Genomic DNA, 20,498 nt, shown 5'->3' with positions numbered 1-20,498 from the left:
TGGTATTTCTATTTTTAGTTTTTTGAGGAACCTCCATATTGCTTTCCACAATGGTTGAAATAGCTTACATTCCCACCAGCAATGTAGGAGGGTTCCCCTTTCTCCGCATCCTTGCCAGCATTTGTTGTTCTTAGTCTTTTCGATGCTGGCCATCCTTACTGGTGTGAGGTGATATCTCATTGTGGTTTTAATTTGCATTTCCCTGATGATTAGTGATGTGGAGCATCTTTTCATGTGTCTTTTGGCCATCTAAATTTCCTCTTTGGAAAACTGTCTCTTCATATCCTCTGCGCATTTGCTAATAGGGTTATTTGCTTTTTGGGTGTTGAGGCGTGTAAGTTCTTTATATATTTTGGGTGTTAACCCCTTGTCAGATATGTCATTTACAAATTATTCTCCCATACTGTAGAATGCCTTTTTGTTCTGTTGATGGTGTCCTTTGCGGTACAGAAGCATTTTAGTTTGATGTAGTCCCATGAGTTCATTTTTGCTTTTGTTTCCCTTTCTTGAGGAGATGTGTTCAGGAAGAAGTTGCTCATGCTTATATTCATGAGATGTTTGCCTATGTTGTCTTCTAAGAGTTTTATGGTTTCATGACTTACATTCAGGTCTTTGATCCATTTTGAGTTTACTTTTGTGTGTGGGGTTAAACAATAATCCAGTTTCATTCTCTTGCATGTAGCTGTCCAGTTTTGCCAACACCAGCTGTTGAAGAGGCTGTCATTTCCCCATTGTATGTCCAAGGCTCCTTTATCATATATTAATTGACCATACATGGTTGGGTTTATATCAGGGCTCTCTAGTCTGTTCCATTGGCCTATGGGTCTGTTCTTGTGCCAGTACCAAATTGTCTTGATTACTGTGGCTTTGTAGTGGAGCTTGAAGTTGGAGAGCGTAATCCCCCCAACTTTATTCTTCCTTCTCAGAATTGCTTTGGCTATTCAGGGTCTTCTATGGTTCCATATGAATTTTAGGATGATTTTCTCTAGTTTGTTGAAGAATGTTGTTGGTATTTTGATAGGAATTCTATTGAATCAATAGATTGCTTTAGGCAGGATGGCCATTCTGACAATATTAATTCTTCCTATCCATGAGCATGGGGTGTGTTTCCATTTATTGGTATCTTCTTTAATTTCCCTCATGAGTGTCTTGTAGTTTTCCAAGTATAGGTCTTTCACTTCCTTGGTTAGGTTTATTCCTAGGAATTTTATTCTTTCTGATGCTATTGTGAATGGAATTGTTTTCCTGATTTCTCTCTCTGCTAGTTCATTGTTAGTGTATAGGAATGCCACAGATTTCTGCTTATGAATTTTGTATCCTGCAACTTTGCTGAATTCCAATATTAGTTCTAGTAGTTTTGGAGTGGATTCTTTAGGGTTTTTTGTGTGCAATATCATGTCATCTGGAAACAGGGACAGTTTAACTTCTTCCTTGCCAATCTGGGTGCCTTTTATTTCTTTGTGTTGTCTGATTGCTGTGGCTAGGACCTCTGGTACTATGTTGAATAGAAGTGGGGAGTGTGGGCATCCTTGTCTTGTTTCTGATCTTAAAGGAAAAGCTTTCAGCTTCTTGCTGTTAAGGATGATGTTGGCTGTTGGTTTGTCATATATGGCCTTTATTATGTTGAGGTACTTGCCCTCTATACCCATTTTGTTGAGAGTTTTTATCATGAATGGATGTGGAATTTTGTCAACTGGTTTTTCAGCATCTATGGAGATGATCATGTGGTTTTTGTCCTTCTTTTTGTTGATGTGGTGGGTGATGTTGATGAATTTTCGAATGTTGTACCATCCTTGCATCCCTGGAGTACATCCTTCTTGATCATGATGGATGATCTTTTGATGTATTTTTGAATTTAGTTTGCTAATGTTTTGTTGAGTATTTTTGCATGTGTTCATCAGGGATATTAGTCTGTAATTTCCTTTGTTTGTGGTGTCTTTGCCTGGTTTTGGTATTAGAGTGATGCTCGCCTCATAGGATGAGTTTGGAAGTATTCCTGCTTCTTCTACTGTTTGGAAAACTTTTAGGAGGATGGTTATTAGGTCTTCACTAAATGGTTGATAAAATTCAGCGGTGAAGCCATCTGGTCCAGGATTTTGTTCTTAGGTAGGTTTTTGATTACCAGTTCAATTTCGTTGCTGGTACTTGGTCTGCTCAGATTTTCTGTTTCTTTCTGGGTCAGCCTTGGAAGGTTGTATTTTTCTAGAAAGTTGTCTATTTCTTCGAGGTCATCTAGTTTGTTAGCATATAATTTTTCATAGTATTCTCTAATAATTCTTTGTATTTCTGTAGTGTCCGTAGTGTTTTTTCCTTCCTCATTTCTGATTGTTTGTTTATGTCAGCTCTATTTTTTTCTTGATAAATCTGGCTAGGGGTTTATCTATTTTGTTTGTTTTCTTGAAGAACCAGCTCTTGCTTTCCATTGATTCTTTCTATTGTCTTATTCTTCTCAATTTTATTTATTTCTGCTCTAATCTTTATTATGTCCCTCCTTCTAATGACTTTGGGCCTCATTTGTTCTTCTTTTTCTAGTTTCACTAATTGTGAGTTTAGACTGCTTATATGGGATTGTTTGTCTTTCCTGAGGTTGGCCTGTATTGCAATATACTTTCCTCTCATCATGGCCTTTGCTGCATCCCACAGAATTTTCAGTGTTGAATTATTGTTGTCATTTGTCTCCATGTATTGCTTGGTGTCTGTTTTTATTTGGTCATTGATCCATAGGTTATTTTGGAGCATGTTGTGAAGCATACATGTGTTTGTGGGATTTTTCATTTTCTTTGCAATATTTATTTCTAGTTTCATAACTTTGTGATCTGAGAAACTAGACCACAAAGGTATGTTTGGTTGGTTTAGTTTCAATATTTTTGAATTTACTGAAGCTCTTTTTGTGGCCTAGTATATGATCTATTCTTGAAAATGTTCCATGTGCACTTGAGAAGAATGTGTATTCTTCTGCTTTTGGGTGTAGAGTTCTGTGGATGTCTGTCAGGTCCATCAGTGCCTCTGTCTCCTTACTTATTTTCTGTCTGGTTGATCTGTCCTTCAGAGTGAGTAGAGTGTTGAAGTCTCCTAGAATGAATGCCTTGCATTCCATTTCCACTTTTAATTCTGTTAGTATTTGTTTTACTTATGTAGGTGCTCCTGTGTTGGGCACATAGATATTTTTAATGGTTATATCCTCTTGTTGGATGGACCCCTTTAGCATTATGTAATGACCTTCTTTGTCTCTTATGATTTTCTTTGTTCTGAAGTCTATTTGTCTGATACAAGTACTGCAAGTCCTGCTTTTTTCTCTCTATTGCATGAAATATCTTTTTCCATCCTTCACTTTTAGTCTGTCTATGTCTTTGGGTTTAAAGTGAGTCTGTTGTAGGCAGCATAGAGATGGGTCTTGTTTTTTTATCCATTCAGTGACTCTATGTCTTTTGATTGGTGCATTCAGTCCATTTACATTTAGGGTAAATATCGATAGGTATGTACTTATTGCCATTGCAGGCTTTAGATTCGTGGTTACCAAAGGTTCAAGGTTAGCTTCCTTACTCTCTAAGAGTCTAACTTAACTCACTTAACATGCTATTACAAAGACAATAGAAGGTTCTTTTCTTTTTCTCCTCCTTTTTCTTCCTCCTCCATTCTTCCTATATTAGGTATCATATTCTGTACTGTTTGTGTATTCCTTGATTGACTTTGGGGATAGTTGTTTTAATTTTGCCTTTGCTTAGTTATTAGCTGTTCTACTTTCTTTACTGTGGTTTTGTTACCTCTGGTGACAGCTATTAAACCTTAGGAACACTTCCATCTATAGCAGTCCCTCCCAAATAGACTGCAGAGATGGTTTGTGGGAGGTAAATTCTCTCAGCTTTTGCTTATCTGGAAATTGTTTAATCTCTCCTTAAAATTTAAATGATAATCTTGCTGGATAAAGTAATCTTGGTTCCAGGCCCTTCTGCTTTATTCCATTAAATGCATCATGCCACTGCCTTCTGGCCTGTAAGGTTTCTGCTGAGAAGTCTGATGTTAGCCTGATGGGATTTCCTTTGTATGTGATCTTATTTTTCTCTCTGGCTGCTTTTAATAGTCTGTCCTTATCCTCGAACTTTGCCATTTTAATTACTATATGTTTTGTTATTGTCTTCCTTGAGTCCCTTGTGTTGGGAGATCTGTGGATCTCCATGGCCTGAGAGATTATCTCCTTCCTCAGACTGGGGAAGTTTTCAGCAATTATCTCCTCAAAGACACTTTCTATCCCTTCCTCTCTTCTTCTTCTGGTATCCCTATAGTGTGAATATTGTTCTGTTTGGATTGGTCACAGTTCTCTCAATATTCTTTCAGTCTTAGAGATCCTTTTTTCTCTCTGTGCCTCAGCTTCTTTGTATTCCTTTTCTCTAGTTTCTATTTCATTTATCATCTCTTCCACCATATCCAATCTGCTTTTAAGACCCTCCATTGTGCTCTTCAATGATTGGATCTCCAACCGGAATTCATTCCTGAGTTCTTGAATATCTTTCCGTACCTCCATGAGCATGTTAATGATTTTTATTTTGAACTCCCTTTCAGGAAGATTTGTGAGGTCCATGTCATCTTTCTCAGGAGTTATATTAATTTTACTCTGAATCAGGTTCCTTGGCATTTCATATTTGTATATGGCGCCCTCTAGTGTCCAGAATCTCTGATCTCTGGAGCTGCTCAGTCCCTGAAGCAATGTCGGAGGTTGCAGGGAGTCTATTGGTGCCTGGGGGGAGGAAAGAGCTGTTTCCTGCTTCCTGGCCTTTATGCCTGTCTCCACTGCCTGAACCAGTGGGCTGAGCACATAGGTATAAGCCTCTATGCTTTGCGTTTATAGTTGCTGTAGAAATATCTTCCCTCTGGCTGGCCTAACACCAGGGTAGGGTTTGCTGGTTTGCGAGCCAGGTGGGGCTGGCCCGGAGAAAGGCGCAGTAGGCTGCCTATCATGGACGGGGTACTTGGAACTGCGTAGCCAGCTAGGGAGCTTGAGTGTCTGTAGATTGTGAAAGCTCCCAACCTGCTGGGCAGAGTGCACCCAGACAATTTTGTCTACCTGTCCTTTCTCCTGAGCAGTAAGCTCTGTGCAATCCTTGCCCCTTTAGCGGTCCTCTTGCTAAGGGCCTCCTTGTTAGGAAGTCTCTCAGACTGCCTGCCTTATTTTTGTCCCAGAGCACCCGGATATGGATCCCTGCTTTCCACAAGCAGCTGGAATCTCAGTCTCTCCCAAAATTCTGCCTGTCTTAGGTTTTCAATCCCCTAATCACGAGAGTATCATGAAAGCACCATGAAATGTAGGTTTGGGTTCCCAGAGCAGATCTCTGGAGTTAGGTATTCAGCAGTCCCAGGCCTCCACTCCCTCCCTGCCCCATTTCTCTTCCTCCCGGTGGTGAACTGGGGTGGGGGAAGGGCTTGGGTCCTGCCAGGCTACAGCTTTTGTACGTTACCCTGTTCCGTGAGGTCTGCTCTTTTCTCCAGGTGTATGCAGTCTGGTGCAGTCCTCTTTCCTGTTGCTCTCTCAGAGTTGTATTAATTATATTTTCGTATTATATGCAGTTTTAGGAGGAAACCTCTGTCTCACCTCTCACGCCGCTATCTTTAATCCTCTTGGAGCAGAGTTTATAATATCTTTCCTCGACCCTCTGGGTTCCCCTTGACCTTCTTAGACAATCATAAACAAGTTGGTTTGGAATGGTTCCTGGTTGGGGGTACTTTCTCTCCCTTACACTCTCCCTTTCTCTCTCTCTCTCTCTCTCTCTCTCTCTCTCTCTCTCTCTCTCTCTGTCTGTCTGTCTTACTGCAGAAACAGCCCTTTTATTTCAAACCAAACCTTTGAAATGAAAGCTAGATTACTGGGAGGGGGAAGAGAATTCCTTTACCTGTTTCCTTGCATATTTTCAGGCAAGTGTAGAGCAGTGAGGGGGAAATAAACATAACTAGATTACTCCTCTTTATGAGAGTATATTCTATTGCTTACTCCCATCAAATATTAGTCCATGACTTCAGGTACAACCTTAGCACATCATTTTTTAATTGAGGATGACTATTTGAGATATCTATAATTCCATGTGATATGCAGGCATCAAATCAATCATGGGCTTTGTGTATTGTTTAATCTTGCACTTCAGTACTTCTATAAGCTCTAATATTTGGTTTTCTTGGGTTAAAAAGTGCTATGTTCAGATTAGGGAAAAAACCCTTGAATACAATTTTTTCCCCCTTTTTCTCAGATGTATACTGTTATATATTTATAAGGAAAACAAAGTGTGACCATTTGAGTCAACAGCTTTCGATTCTAGTTTATACATAAAAGAGGATGAAGGAGTCACATGGAAAGAGTTGATTTTAGTTTTCTGAGTGACATATTTACAAATCCATTTCTTGGCATCATAACTCTTTCAAGTGTAGGCTTTTCCCCAGCATTCCATCCATAGTCTGTTTCTGTTGTGTTAAGACTTGTTACTGGTAGGGCAGCAAGTGCAATTGGGCGTATTGAGTACTAAATGGCACTGCATGGCAATCGCATGTCACATCAGGTTGTTCCATGGAATGTAAATCCCAAGAAATAATTCGTGTAAGCAAAAAAGTGTGTCAGGGTTTTCTGTGGTGATACTGCTAAGTTTGGAAAATGGTGAATGTGTGTCCCCTTCATGGAGGGATGCACTGTACATTTCTATATTAAAGCCTCTTGAGAAAAGTAATCAACATTTATAGAACATTTACTATGTGTTCAGAGCATCCTGTTTTACTCAGAGTTTCCCAAGTATATTTGATTAAAGGACTCTTTGTCTAGTATGTAGCTGGAACCCTCAGGCTAATTTCTGCAGATATTATTTTGGAAAACACAGATGTAGACACACATAGTTGGCTAACTTAGTAAATTTTTGTGTGGTTTTACTTACACTGTGATATAACTAATTTCATATCACTTATTTGCTCTATAAGGTTCAGCTGCAGCTGTTGAAGACCTCCCACAGTTGACAGGTGTGATACACACCCGATAGTAAATCCCAGCTATGCAACGACTTGTAGGTCTTGTGGAAAATACTTAGTCCGCAGCTCTTTATTGAGCTGTAATTCATTCACTGAACAAACTTTTGTAATTTCCTATAATTTTGAAACTAGAGATCCAAAAATAAATAAAATAAAACTTTCTGTTTTCCAGGACCTTTCATTATAATAAGGGAGCAGATGGGTAAATAAAGTACTTATAGGGATGAATGGCATGATAGATATCAGTTCTTAAAGTGGTCTTGCCAAGGAGAGAGGGATGCCTTCTGCTTAGAGGGAATCAAAAGGACTCACACTGAAGCAGAAGTTAAGTTGGAAGGTCAGACTCATCAGTCACCAGCTGAATAACCCTGGAAGTTATCTGAGCCCTGGAAGGCTCATGAAAAATTATGTCCTGATTTAGGGTTGAGGCAGGGATTAAACACCATACTTAATGGGCCGTACATGTTAATTCTGAGGCTCTCTGAGGTGAACCCTGAAGGAAGAAGTTCTTGAATTTAGTGATGCAAAGTGGCATTTGGGGCACAGGAAACATGGGCAGAGTGCCCACTGGGGCAGCACGGGGTTTCCCTGGGCCCTCAGTGGGATCTGCCATGGCTCTCAGGGATGATGTGAGAGGGGACAGAGATTCAGACAAACCTCATAGGCTCCTGTGTGTCATACCAAGGACTTTGGCCTGGAGACAGCCATTCACAGGTGCTTGGGGGGGGGGGTGTTAAATGAGGTGATAAATACAACTTACAGTGCTGGAAATCATAATTACATACTATAACTTAAAAGTAATAATGTACATTATTATAACCAATCTTTATTATATGCTAGGCACAATTGTGAATGCTTTACATGTGTTCACTCAAGTTCATTTAGTTGTCACAACAACCTTTTGAAATAGGTACTTGTAGTACCTCATTGGTCAAAGGCATAACCAGGACTGGAAACCAGGAAGTCTGGCTCCTGGGTCCATGATCTTCATGCCTATGCATACTGTGTCTTTGGGATACACTACAGTGTATGCTGAACGAGTGTTAGTGCCTTTCTTGAGGCCTCTGTGCTCTCCTAACATTTACCCCTTGACTGTAATGCAAATTAATATCCTATAGCTAAACAGATTTTTAAGAAAGAGCACCTAAAGTCTCAGCTATATTGCTTTGTGGGTCATTTTAGTTGATTAATGATCTCTTTGTTGCTTTCATTCTTGTTAGTATATATTTCTCTGAAAGGTAAGAGAATAACATTCGGAACTGAGGCCAAATTTATAGTTATATCCTCATATACAACAAGAAACTGGTTAGGGTTTTTTTTTACGTGGTTAGGGTATTTTTGGTGCTTGATACATACAGTATACTTTGATTTTTCAACACTTATTAGAAAAAAATTGGTCCTTTTTTTAACTCTAGAAATTCTTGATTTAGAATAGAGTCCTATTTCATTCCTCCCAAGAAGAGGGGAGCTGTAATCCTCTCATGGCTCCTAAGAATGCTTTGGAACATGGGGATGTTTGTTGACTGAATAACTTTAAAGTCCTCATTATGCATTATGTAAATTACTGACTTCAGTGTTTCATTTCTATGTGTGAAACCCAGAGATCTGATTAGATTTGTAAAAATTTATTCTGTATTTAAAAGGACAGAAACATTCTGTCCTCAGTAAGCTTCTTTTGGAACGCTGATGAATCAAGTTGCCGGTAGGAGGGAAAAGTGTCAAAATGAAATAGGCCCACAACTGTCAGGTGAAAGGCATGAATGAATGAGATTGTTAAAAGAACAGCTCCACATCTGGCTTCCCATCAGCTGTGGCATTTGATGGGTGCTATGGTTGAAGTTGCTGCTCTGAAAACTGTGTTTTGTAAGAAGATGAGAGAACCTCAGCCCTCAAAACTGCAGAATCAAGGGCAGCGAGATTATTAGGAGGTAAAGGGTGACAGACACTTTCTAAGGAAGAGGAAAAGTTCAGGATGATAAAAATCAAAGAGTTAGGACATAATTGGAAGTGGGGAAAACTGATTTCACAGATGCATTGTTCTGCCCCCTTTAGTGACCTCATCAAGTACTCTGAACATTTTCCTTACTCTGACCTTCACTGTTGTATTTTTTTCTATAAATCTGTGTCATCCTGTGCCTAATGGACTGGAATTGGTCTTTTTCTTTGTCAAACACTGAAGTCAAGAAGCCACAATAATATACATTTGTATTTTTTTAAAAGATGAAATCTACTTTAGTTAGTTTTCTCTTATAGAATTTGGAAATTTTCATCCAGACTCCACTAATTCAGTGGAGATTATTATCTGTGGTCTTACATGGATCAGTTTTCCTGCTAGGAGTTGGCAGGTTTTTTTTGGGGGGTGGGGGTGGGGGTGGAATTCGTCTGGCTGATCAGTTTTCTCAAAGCAGCACAGTGAGAGTCATACAGTCCTACCTGATAGGGCTATGTGAGGACCATTCATTGGAAAGGATGTTAGAGGTGAGAATTAGTTTTCAGAGATGTAGAGACAATACTTTCATGGAATATTCTTTTCAGAGAACAGTGAATTAGAGAACAGTGAATTAGTGAGAGCTGGTTGGTATTAATGTACTTTTTCCTATGTCTCCTGTCTCACTTTCATTTTTGTAAAACAGGATGTGCAAATTATATTTTCTTCTTTGTCAAAGCATTTCACAAATAGGAATGTAAAAATTACATCGTTGTGATCTACAACTTCATTCGCAAGTCTTAATGAAAAGTTAAAGATTGTTATTGATAGGATCAGGCTTTAAGAACTTGGTTCTAGTAATTTTATAGTGCCACTGCAGAGTTTACGCAGCAGTTGATATGTTAGTTCGCATGCCTAAGCATCAGGGCTGGAACCAGGACTTACATTTTTTGATGTCTCTAGGGCAACTTCTTTTTTAGTGCTCTTCTCTTTCACTTCAAATGAGGATAGTGTATTCTTCTGAGCTTAACTGTAATAAAATCTTCTGGCTGCATGGTGCTGTGGGGAGTCTGTTAAATACAGAGTTGTGGAATCATGGAAGCCTAGTAGATAGGGAATCTGGAGTAACTGCAGAAAAATTGAACGAAGTTGCTCAAGGTCACCCATCTGAGGAAACTAGGGATCTGTATTGGGAGAATTTATGCCCGAAAATCCCAAAAGTTCCTTGTGTTTGTTCTGATCGTTTTCAGTGTCATCATATGCCACAGTTATTCATTCTATGATCAAATCATGCCTCTGATGCCAGAACTAGTGCATTATGTAAACTACAGTGGAGTACTCTTCTCAAGGCTCATGAATATTTACTCCTCACAGGAACACTGCAGTGTCTGCCACTATTAGAATTTGGACAGCATTTACCTTCCATTATCTTCTTACTGCTTCCATTGAACATGGCAGTTAATGTCCTCACAACCTGCCTTGTGTATTTTGATGAGAAAAACACCCTCATATGATAAATAAGATCTCAGTTAGAGAGAACAAGGATTCCCTTCAGCCAACGGGAAAAAAATGCCTTAATGTGAATAAGAACATCAGCAAGAAATGGCCTGTTTTAATGCACTGTGTTGGAGTCTTCCTGCTTCACTTTTATCTTTGTAAGATGAGAGATAAAGGTTATTTTTGTTCTCTAAATATCACAAATAAGAATTTAAAAAGATAAAGTTCAAGTGTCCTCATTGCTAGTGTGGACGGAAGAAGAATTGAGATTTGCTGGATTTGGTGTGATGTTCAGTTTCTCTTAGATGCCATTTCCTACTTCCTTTTGTTTTCCATGAGAAGCAAAATAATAAACCTGGCAAGCAGTTGAGATGTTGACTATTTGATAATGATGGTTGGCTATATGACTGATGAAGGTAAAATTGATCATTTTTCAGGCCCACAAACTATGCATTATTTTTTTTTACTCTTAATGACAGTGAATAATACGAATAGTTGCAAGATTATTTTTCTTGTATCATCAATAATAGCAGTGTCTCCAGGTTTAAACTTTATTTATCTTATTCAAGTGAAACTTAACAATTGAAGAAAAATAGAAGTATATGCTTCTCTTAATTCTGGAATTGCTTTAATCGTTTTCTCATAAATGTATGTATTTTTTTCTTTTGGCTATTAACTAACAGATAAGAGATTCTACAGTGAATTTAGCTTAGTGAAATGTAAATTCCATCTGTTTTGAGGAAGATAAGCCTAAACTAGGCAGACTAGAAGTTCCATGAGAGTAGGGACCATTTCCATCTTATTCACCAAAATATCCTTTTATCTAGTGTTTGCCTACCAAGTACTAAGTAATCAAGAAATAATTGTTGAATAAATTAATGTAGTGTGATTCCCAGATACTTACCTTTAATGAGATTGCATAGGCTAATGCATCAACGTCTCATTAAGCAAGTAAATAAAAAATCCTTTCATTACTACTTATGATTGCTGTTTACTGTTTAGAAAGCAAGTTGAACTAATAAATAAGTTAAAACTAAATAGAATAATGGATGGATTATGAATAAATGTAACTGTTGGCTGTTATCATTCAAAGCAGGAGGTCTCTGGAGGAAGAAAAAAGGAAACTAAGAGATCCTTGTGGTGAAAAGATTAAAATAGATGTTCTTTATTGTTAAGCATAAATCATAAATGATAATCAGCATAAAATGATTCAATTCAGTTTCCATTATTTATTACATTGTACTGGGTGGTTCCATGGTCATAGTAATGCTTTGAATTTTCATGTTACTTTTTACTGTCAGGGTGGCTTGGAAATCACAGGCAGTCTTATGAGGGAGGCAGGAAGGTAGTTCTGTCACTGGAATGTGAATGAGTGGAAGCACACAGGGTTAAGTAAATTGCCCCAGATATTTGATAGCTGGTGACAGATGAATATAAATGCTTTTTTCCATATCTGATTCTTCATACCTGCATATTTCAACCTTTACAGATTCATAGAAACAGAAAGAAATGTCAGAAAAGAAGAGGCATAAAGCCAAGAAAAAGAACACTGAGTTTAGTACATGACCTCTTGGTTACAGTTTCAAATTCAAGAGGTTGGGTTTTAATATCACTCTCTTGCTGGGTGCTTAGGTAATATATGAATTCCTGACATGAGCCCACTGTGAAGTAGTGTGTGTGATCTTATGCAAACGTAAGGTCTTTCTAATGTCATATGAGAGCTTTGGAGTTTGCTTATCTTTCACTCAGTTACTCTAAGATTTCGAGGTTGTTGAGGAAAACTAGTGTTTATTTTAGAAATGACTGATTGTGCAAATGGACTATAGTCAATTCACATTTACAGTGGTTACAACAGCTTTTCACAATAACTGCCTATCATCCTGTTGTTGTTGACAGGGTCCAATATTGTACTCTAAACAAATTTGGACAAGAAGACTATTTTCCCTAAGATTATAAAACCCTTATAATCCAACTAAAAACCAAAGACCAAGAAAGCATGTTGAAGTAGACAGTGGCTATGGCTCAGATAGACAATACCAGAAAAAGAAAAGCTAGTCCTTAGTGGTGATTGCCAAAAGAGGTCGGCAGCACTGTACTGACATAATCTCATGGACCAAATTGTGTTTAATGGGAACATGTGGTTCTTCTCTTCCTTTGACATGTCCTTGTAGAGCTGGTTTCCAGAATGGAAAAAAGATTGAGGAGTAGCAAATGATTTAAATACAAAAAGGTTTAGAGTCTTTAGCTCTCCTATATTATTAAAGGCCCTGTACCCATTTGAATAACTTTGATTGGGTAATTATTCTGAGGAGATGCAAAAGCATCAATCCAGTGGCAGAATTCTTACTGTCCCAGACTCCTGAATTAATTAAAAATAATTAGAGCTAACATATATTGAATGCTTTGTACCAGGCACACTACTAAATGCTTTATATGGAATAGCTCGTTTATTCACAGCAACTTTATGGAATAGGTGTTACTCCTATCTTCGTTGTACAGATGAAGACATTGAGACTAGTGGAAGTTAGTAATTTGCTAAAAATATTTCATGAATGTGTATGTTTTAGGTATAAGATACTAAAAGTTCTATAAGAAATCTGAGGGTGGGGAATGGCTATTGCTTTATAATGTACAATAATAAATATTGTTTAACAGTTCAAGACAGGAAGTGAATGATGTAAAATATAATGATAAATTCATTTGGAATTGCTTGTTCTTTTTGCATTGATCGTAATAAGAATCTCTTGAAATGAATTTTCTTGGGGCACCAGCTTGGAATCAGACAGACCTAAATTTAAATATCAGGTTTGCCAGTTGTTGGCTGGATACCTTTCTAATTGGGCTATTTAAATGTACTGTGCCACAGTTTCCTCATCTGGTAAATGGACCCCTTCACAGGTCTATTAAAAATGTATCAATCCTCATTATTCATTGATTCCATATTTAAAAATTCACCTACTTTATGAAATTTACTTGTAACCCCCAAATCAATAAGCATAAAACTTTCAGTCATTTGCAGATGTGTGCAAAGCAGTAAAAATTTGAGTCACCTGACCACAGGTCCCAGCTGAGGTCGAACAAGCTGAGACTCTGCCTTCTTCATTTTTCATACAGTCAACAAGTGGCCTTTCACAGTCTATTGAATGCATTGTTTTTGGCATTTTTATGCTTTTCATTGATGATTTTACAGTTGAAAATGGCCCCCACATGTAGTGCTGAAGTGCTGGCTAGTGATCCTAAGTGCAAGAAGGCTGTGATGTGCCTTTTGGAGAAAATACATGCGTTAAATAAGCTTAGTTCAGGCATGAGTTGCAGTGCTGTTGGCCGGAACTCCAGTGTTAATAAGTCACCAATATGTACATTAAATAAAATTTTTTCAATTGAAACACACATGTGAAACAAGGTTATATATTGATCTGTTGACAAAGATATTGTCACCAGAAGCTCACAGGAGCCTAACCTTGTAGTTTCCCTCAGAGCAATGAATGGTTTAGTATTTGCTAATTTAGTGTTCATGAGTATATGACTACTGTGAATAATAGAACTGAGTGTAAAATCGGTATTCAGTACACTTTCAACTTTATTTCTTAGTTTTCCTTCTAGTCTTAGGTAAGGAAATACCTCTGAAAGAGTTGGGAATATTCTTAATGATTTTGACTGGTTAGTGAACACTCTTGAAATAACCTAACACACTCTACTTCTTTTTAACTTCTAGAGTCCTTTATAACAACTTACCATAAAGTGTTACTTCTTATTAACTAAGTTAAAAGTTCAATTTTGGGCACTAGACTAAATTGTCTTCAAAGAAAACTTTATTTAATCTGAAAATCAATATTTTCAGTTCAGCAGATAGAATCTCTGTGGCATCTACTAAGCTCGCCATTGTGGTGTGAGAGCAGCCGTAAGAGAATAGATGAATGAATGGCTGTGACAGTGTTTCAGTAGGGCTTTATTTATAAAAACAAGCAGCAGGCCAGATTTGGTCTGTCAGCTATAGTTTGCTGACCCTTGATTCAGTTTAATGTTGGCTCTTCATTTGTGATATTATTTATAAGTTTACTAGAAGACCTATACTATAGAAAGTAAAATAAATTTTTCATAACAGTGCTGGTAGTGATAATAATAACTGATAGTGAACTTTTTTTAAATGCTAGGCACTGTGCTAACCACTTTGTAGTGTATTTTATTTTCTCAGTACAGTCCTATAAGGCAGTACTGAGATTATTATCTCATTTTTCAGAGATAGAAACTGAGACCCTGCGAGGTGAAGTAATTCATTCAAGGTCCAGAATTAGGAAGTGGTACAGCCTGGTCATGATAGATACTTGTAGCCAGCATTTAATAATATTTGCCTTACCCTCTTCCAAACGATGTGTTGCTAATTTGGAGATGTTGATTGAGAGAAGTCCATTGCACAACATCTTAAGCTTTTCTGAAAACATCACATTTAGTAAGTGGATAAGTAAGTAGATGAGTGTGGGTTTTAGTTCTAATTCTTCAGTGTTTCAAAATTAGCTTGTTTTATTTCCTGCTGGGTTTCCAAATGTATTATAAAAGGAGAATCTACCTTGAAGATTTGTTTTCCTTCATCGGATAATTTGGAGCTTTTATTCTGTTCTTGTTTCTTTAGTTATCCTGATTAAAGGATTAGAAAGCCCTTTGCTGTGTTTGAATCACTAATACCACCCTCAGCACAGAGCTGCACACTTGGGGGACATAGATTTGCATTTTGTTGAATTAATAATAACAGCAGAACTACCTCCTTTTTTGTAACCATGTTGTTAGCTTTTCTTCACATTGCTCATGCCTGTGTCTCTGGTTACAGTTCACAAATTAGCACAGAATTTGACAATAGTAATAAGATGTAGGTAGTGGCAATGACTAGGTTGGAGTTGTGAATATTGAACAAGTGGGCTCATGGTTTCAGAGTGGGGATGATTGTTTAGTTAGAGCCTGTGAAACACTACCCCCCCCCCGTTACCTGCGGCGGTATGGTTAGTTCTCTCTCCCTGCATCAACCTTTTATTTGGACTTAGTATTTGCCACATAAGATTAGGAATCCAAAAATAATGATCCTTGTTTTCTGGAAGCTCAGAGTTTTACCTAAGCTGATAAGTGGTCCATACACACACACACACACACATACACACACAGTATATATATATATATATAAAGTACTTTAATGGAGGTGTTATGAGAAGAGTATTGTAGGAGCACATAGGGAGGTGTGACTGACTGCCAGGTGGGGGCAGGGGAGCTTGTTATGAAAACGGTCATTTTTGAGTTAGGAACAAGAGTTTTCCAGGTGGAGCAGGTGGATTGGTCAACATCTCTGGAGAAAGAAGACCACTGCAGCAAGAAAAAGGATGAAGGATTTTGGGAATGATACAAATTTTGTTGTGGTTGGAAGAGGATGGGGCAAGGGATGAACCTGGTAAAATCGGTTGGGGTCAGATGGTAAAGTGCATGTAGTGATAAGGGAGACTTTGGAGAGCTTTAATTAGGGTGTGACATGATTAGAGCTTTATAAAAATGATTCTGGTGATATGGAAGGGGAGGAATTGATGTGGGCATGCAGTGACTAATGGCTTATACATCCTTCTGCTTCCAGCTTTCTCCTGTGCTTCTGGAGAGTATCTAGAAATGAAGAACCAGGTATGCAGCAAGTGCAGTGAAGGCACCTACTCCTTGGGCAGTGGCATCAAATTTGATGAATGGGATGAATTGCCTGCTGGATTTTCCAACGTTGCGACATTCATGGACACTGTGGTTGGCCCTTCTGACAGCCGGCCAGATGGCTGTAACAAGTAAGAATCCAAAGGAGTCTTTGGATCTTGACTGAATACTTGAGAAGGGCATAGCTGTCCTTTTCCTGAAAGAAGTTGAAGATAATCTTGGTACTAGTTGGGATTATAGATAAGTGAATTGCAAAGAGTCATATTTTTTTAGATAGTCGTTATGAATAATGTAGCTCAATATTTATGAAGTTAAAATAATTGCTCTTGGGCTATAATAGATACCATATGCAAAATGCAATAAAGCTATTAGAAAAACAAATTAATTTTCTGATATTTTTAACTATATTCAAGCCAGTGATGTTTCTATAAACTCTAATTTTCAATGAAAAATTTCAGATTTTTTTTCTTTTCCTCTTAAAGGAAGAATATGTAACCTTCATTTAGACAACACTTGATTATTTCCTGAAAGAGAGAGTGGGTTAAATAGTTAAAGTAGAAAGCTCCTTTGCTTAATTTCCACCTTCTTTACAGTGGATTATTAGCTTCACCTATAGCAACAATGGAGGAATACTAAATTATTTTGAAAAACACCAATATTAAATTATGTTTGGGCTGTAACCCTTTCTGTTGTCTTGTATTCACTATGTATCATTTCCTTTCATATGGCTATATTTAGGAGAATTAAATTTAAGGCCTCTGGATGCCTTATGACAAGAATGGCTTCTTAGGAACTTGAAAGTTTTACCTTGAGCTAAGGATGCTGGGGAATTTTTCAGCTGTGCAAAAAAGATGTGTTCTCCCCATGTCCCTGGCTTCTTTCCTACCTTGTCTTAATCTCTCTTGCTTTCTAGCTAGCTTGTTCTCTGCCAAGTGATGCTTTTATTCCCCTGACAATATTCATTTCATTATATAGGGTTGTGGCATTAGATATCATTAACAGGAGTATATATATCTCTGAATGTATATGTATGTATGTTCACACACACACATGTACATATACATGTGTGTGTATCTATACACACACACATATATACATATTTAAATTAAATTTTATATTTTTAAATAAAGGAGTTCCTTAGAGGAAGATCTAGTAGGATGTTATGGTAGCTCACATCTTTGTTTTGGTGGGCAGGAGATATTGACATGGCTTCTTTTACTACTTTGAATAATTTATTCATTAAAGAAATTGAATGATAAGCATACATTTTTCAGCGTCTGCCTTCTCATAATTATCTCATTGTAAATTTTAGTCTGATATTTATGTGACTTTCTCCCTTCCTCTCACCCTCCCTTCCTCTTTTCTTTCCTTTCCTTCATCCATCCAATCCTGCATTCTTTTCACTTCTTTTTAATTAGTTGGTCATATAGAAGATAAATGTTGAACTTTATAAGAAATTGCCGAAGAGTTTTCCAAAGTGGTTGTATCATTGTAGACTTTGGTAGTACATTGGAGTTATATATTCACAACATTTATATTGTCAAGTCTTGTTTTATTTTGGCCATCCTAGTGTGTGTGCATGTGAAATATCTCCTTGTGGTTTTAATTTGCATTTTCCTCTGTAATAATGCTGAGCACTTTTCATATGTTCGTTATCCATGTGTTTTTTTTTTTTTGTGAGATGTCAAAATGTTTTACCATTTTCTACTTTTTCCTGGTCACTTTATTATTGAACTGTAGGAGTTCTTTGAGTCTTCTGGATATGAGCTCTTGTCATGTATGTATTTATATAGTATTTAGTTATAATGTGTACATACGCACATAGGCATATGCTTACATGTGTGTAGCATTTCCCTATGGCTTTTACCTTTTTGCTTTCATACTGGTGTCCTTTGAGAAACAAAAGCTTAATATTTGAAAAAGTATAGTTTATCAAATTTTTTATTATGGTTAGTGTTTTTTATATCTTCAGATATCTTTCTTAATTCTTGGTTGCCAAGGCTAGAAATCATGACATGCATTCTTATAGTATAATTTAAATTATTGTACTTTCATATAATATGTAAAACTACAATAATATAGTTACATTTACACCCTTACATTTTGCTAAGGTCATAAAATATATTTAGAAACATTGTAAACCCTATAATACAACAAAATTTGTTCTAAAAATCAGTTGTTTTTTAAAGAACTTAAGTGATGAAAAAATATAGCTTTAGATGTTTATCTACATATTTACTACTATTAATGCTCTTCCTTTGTATAGATCTGAATTTTTATCTGGTATTATTTTTTTCAGCCTATAAAATTTCCTTTCTCATTTCTTATAATGCAGGTCTGCTGTATACAGTTTCTCTCAGCTTTTGTTCTTATTTTTAGCCTCCATTTTGAAGAATATTTTGATGAACATAGGTCTCTGGACTTTAACTTTTTTCTTTCTATACTTTAAAGATATTTTTCCATTACTATCTGAACTCTCCCTTGTTTCTGATGAAAAGTTAGCTATGTTTTCATGATTAATTCCCTTCTATGTAAATATGTCTTTATTTCTCTGAGTACTTACAAAATATTCTCTATATCTTTGCTATTTAGCACTTTGACTATGATATGCCTGGCATTGGTTTTCTGTTTCTTTACTCTGTTCCCTGAGGTTAATGTCACCTAATTTGGGAATTATTTTATCCGTTATTTCACTAATAATGTTTTTCCTGCCCCTTTGCCTCCCTCATTTCCTTCTATGACTCCAATTACATGTATTTTAGACCACTTCATATTGTCCAAAGTCACTGACTTTTTTTCAGTTTTTAATCCCATACTTCAGATCACATAATTTCTATTGCTCTATCATTCACTACATCTTTTGCAGTCTCAAATTGTTCTTAAGCCTAACTATTGAATTTAAAATTTCACACATTACAATTTTCAGTTCTAAAATTTCCTTTTATATTATTTCCCTTAAAATGCTGGAGATTTCCCATCCCTTCACTCAATGTATTTATCTTTTATATAATGTTGCTGTTTATATTTGTAAGAGCTATTTAATCTTGTCTGTTTCTTTTGACTTTTTTCTCAATTAAGAGTCACATTTTCCCACTTTGCATATCTAGCGAATTTTTATTTGTATGTTGGGCATTGTGAATGTTAAGATGTAATGAGTGGGGATTATTCTTTTCTTCATTTAAAGGGTGTTGAATTTTGTTCTGGTAGGAATTTTATTGACAGGTATTTACTAGAAGAGCACCTTGGTCTCACCAGGCCTGGTTTTATTGTAATTTAGAGTTACTCTAAATTGCTTTCAGGTAGAGTTCTAGGTCTTGACCTTTACTCCAGAGCAGAAGTTGGCAAAATTTAGCCTGTGGGCCCTCCTCCAGGTTTTTCTTTGTTTTCCTTTTTTGGAGGAAAATAGTTTATTTAAACACACAAAAAATATACTTTTGTGGTCAGACTTTTCTGAAAATGTAAAATGCAGGTTCAGAACATAGAGTTACAATGAGAATTCAAGTACTGGTTTAATAGTTGCCCAACCTTGAGTATCTGGAATTCTTTAAAATTTTTTTTTATTAAGGTATCGTTGATATACACTCTTATGAGGGTTTCACATGAAAAACATTGTGGTCACTACATTCACCCCTATTATCAAGTCCTCCCCCATACCCCCATTGAAGTCACTATCCATCAGTGTAGTAAGATGCCACAGAGTCACTACTTGTCTTCTCTGTGCTACGCTGCCTTCCCTGTGACCCCCCTGACATCATGTGTACCAATCATAATACCCATCAATCCCCTTCTCCCTCCCTCCCCACCCACTGTTATATACTTAAAACCATATAATATTGTGTATCAACTATATTTCAATAAAAAAGTACAGAAGGTGAAAAGGAGAAAATGAAAAAGTAAAAAAAAGAAAAGACTCTTGGAATTATACCAGTTGCTTTCTGATTTATAGGTGGGAGAATCAATGGCAGGTTAAATGGTAAGAGAGGAATGAGGCAAATACATGCACAAGCTTTATTCTTTTTTATAACTTTTTATTAAAGTATTACTGATATACACTGTATGAAGGATTCACATGAAAAAACAATGTGGTTACTACATTTCCCCATATTATCAGGTCCCCACCCATATTTCATTGCAGTAACAGTCCATCAGTGTAGTAAAATGCCACAGATTCACTATATGCCTTCTCTGTGCTGCACTGTTTTTCCTGTGACCCCACACACCATGTGTATTAAACATAAAATCCCTGAATCCCCATCTCCCTCCCTCCCACACTTCTCCCCTTTGGTAATCACTAGTCCCTTCTTGGAGTCTGTGAGTCTGCTGCTGTTTTGTTCTTTCAGTTTTTCCTTTGTTCTTATACTCCACAGATGAGTGAAATCATTTGGTACTTGCCTTTTTC

The 20,498-nt window shown here is 37.0% G+C and overlaps 1 protein-coding gene across 2 annotated transcripts in view; it reads left to right on the top strand.

The window, feature by feature from the left end:
- The window catches only part of ELAPOR2 (endosome-lysosome associated apoptosis and autophagy regulator family member 2), a 193,349-nt gene that overhangs the window by 86,491 nt on the left and 86,360 nt on the right, over positions 1–20,498 (top strand). For both annotated transcript variants that reach the window (XM_057504468.1, XM_036911855.2), the window contains exon 3: positions 16,035–16,230. In XM_057504468.1, the coding sequence (XP_057360451.1) occupies positions 16,035–16,230 (196 nt within the window). The remainder of the gene's footprint in view (positions 1–16,034; positions 16,231–20,498) is intronic.

The sequence above is a fragment of the Manis pentadactyla genome, chromosome 7, assembly GCF_030020395.1.
Source record: "Manis pentadactyla isolate mManPen7 chromosome 7, mManPen7.hap1, whole genome shotgun sequence".
Classification (NCBI taxonomy): domain Eukaryota; kingdom Metazoa; phylum Chordata; class Mammalia; order Pholidota; family Manidae; genus Manis; species Manis pentadactyla.
This window is presented reverse-complemented; position numbering and strand designations above follow the sequence as displayed.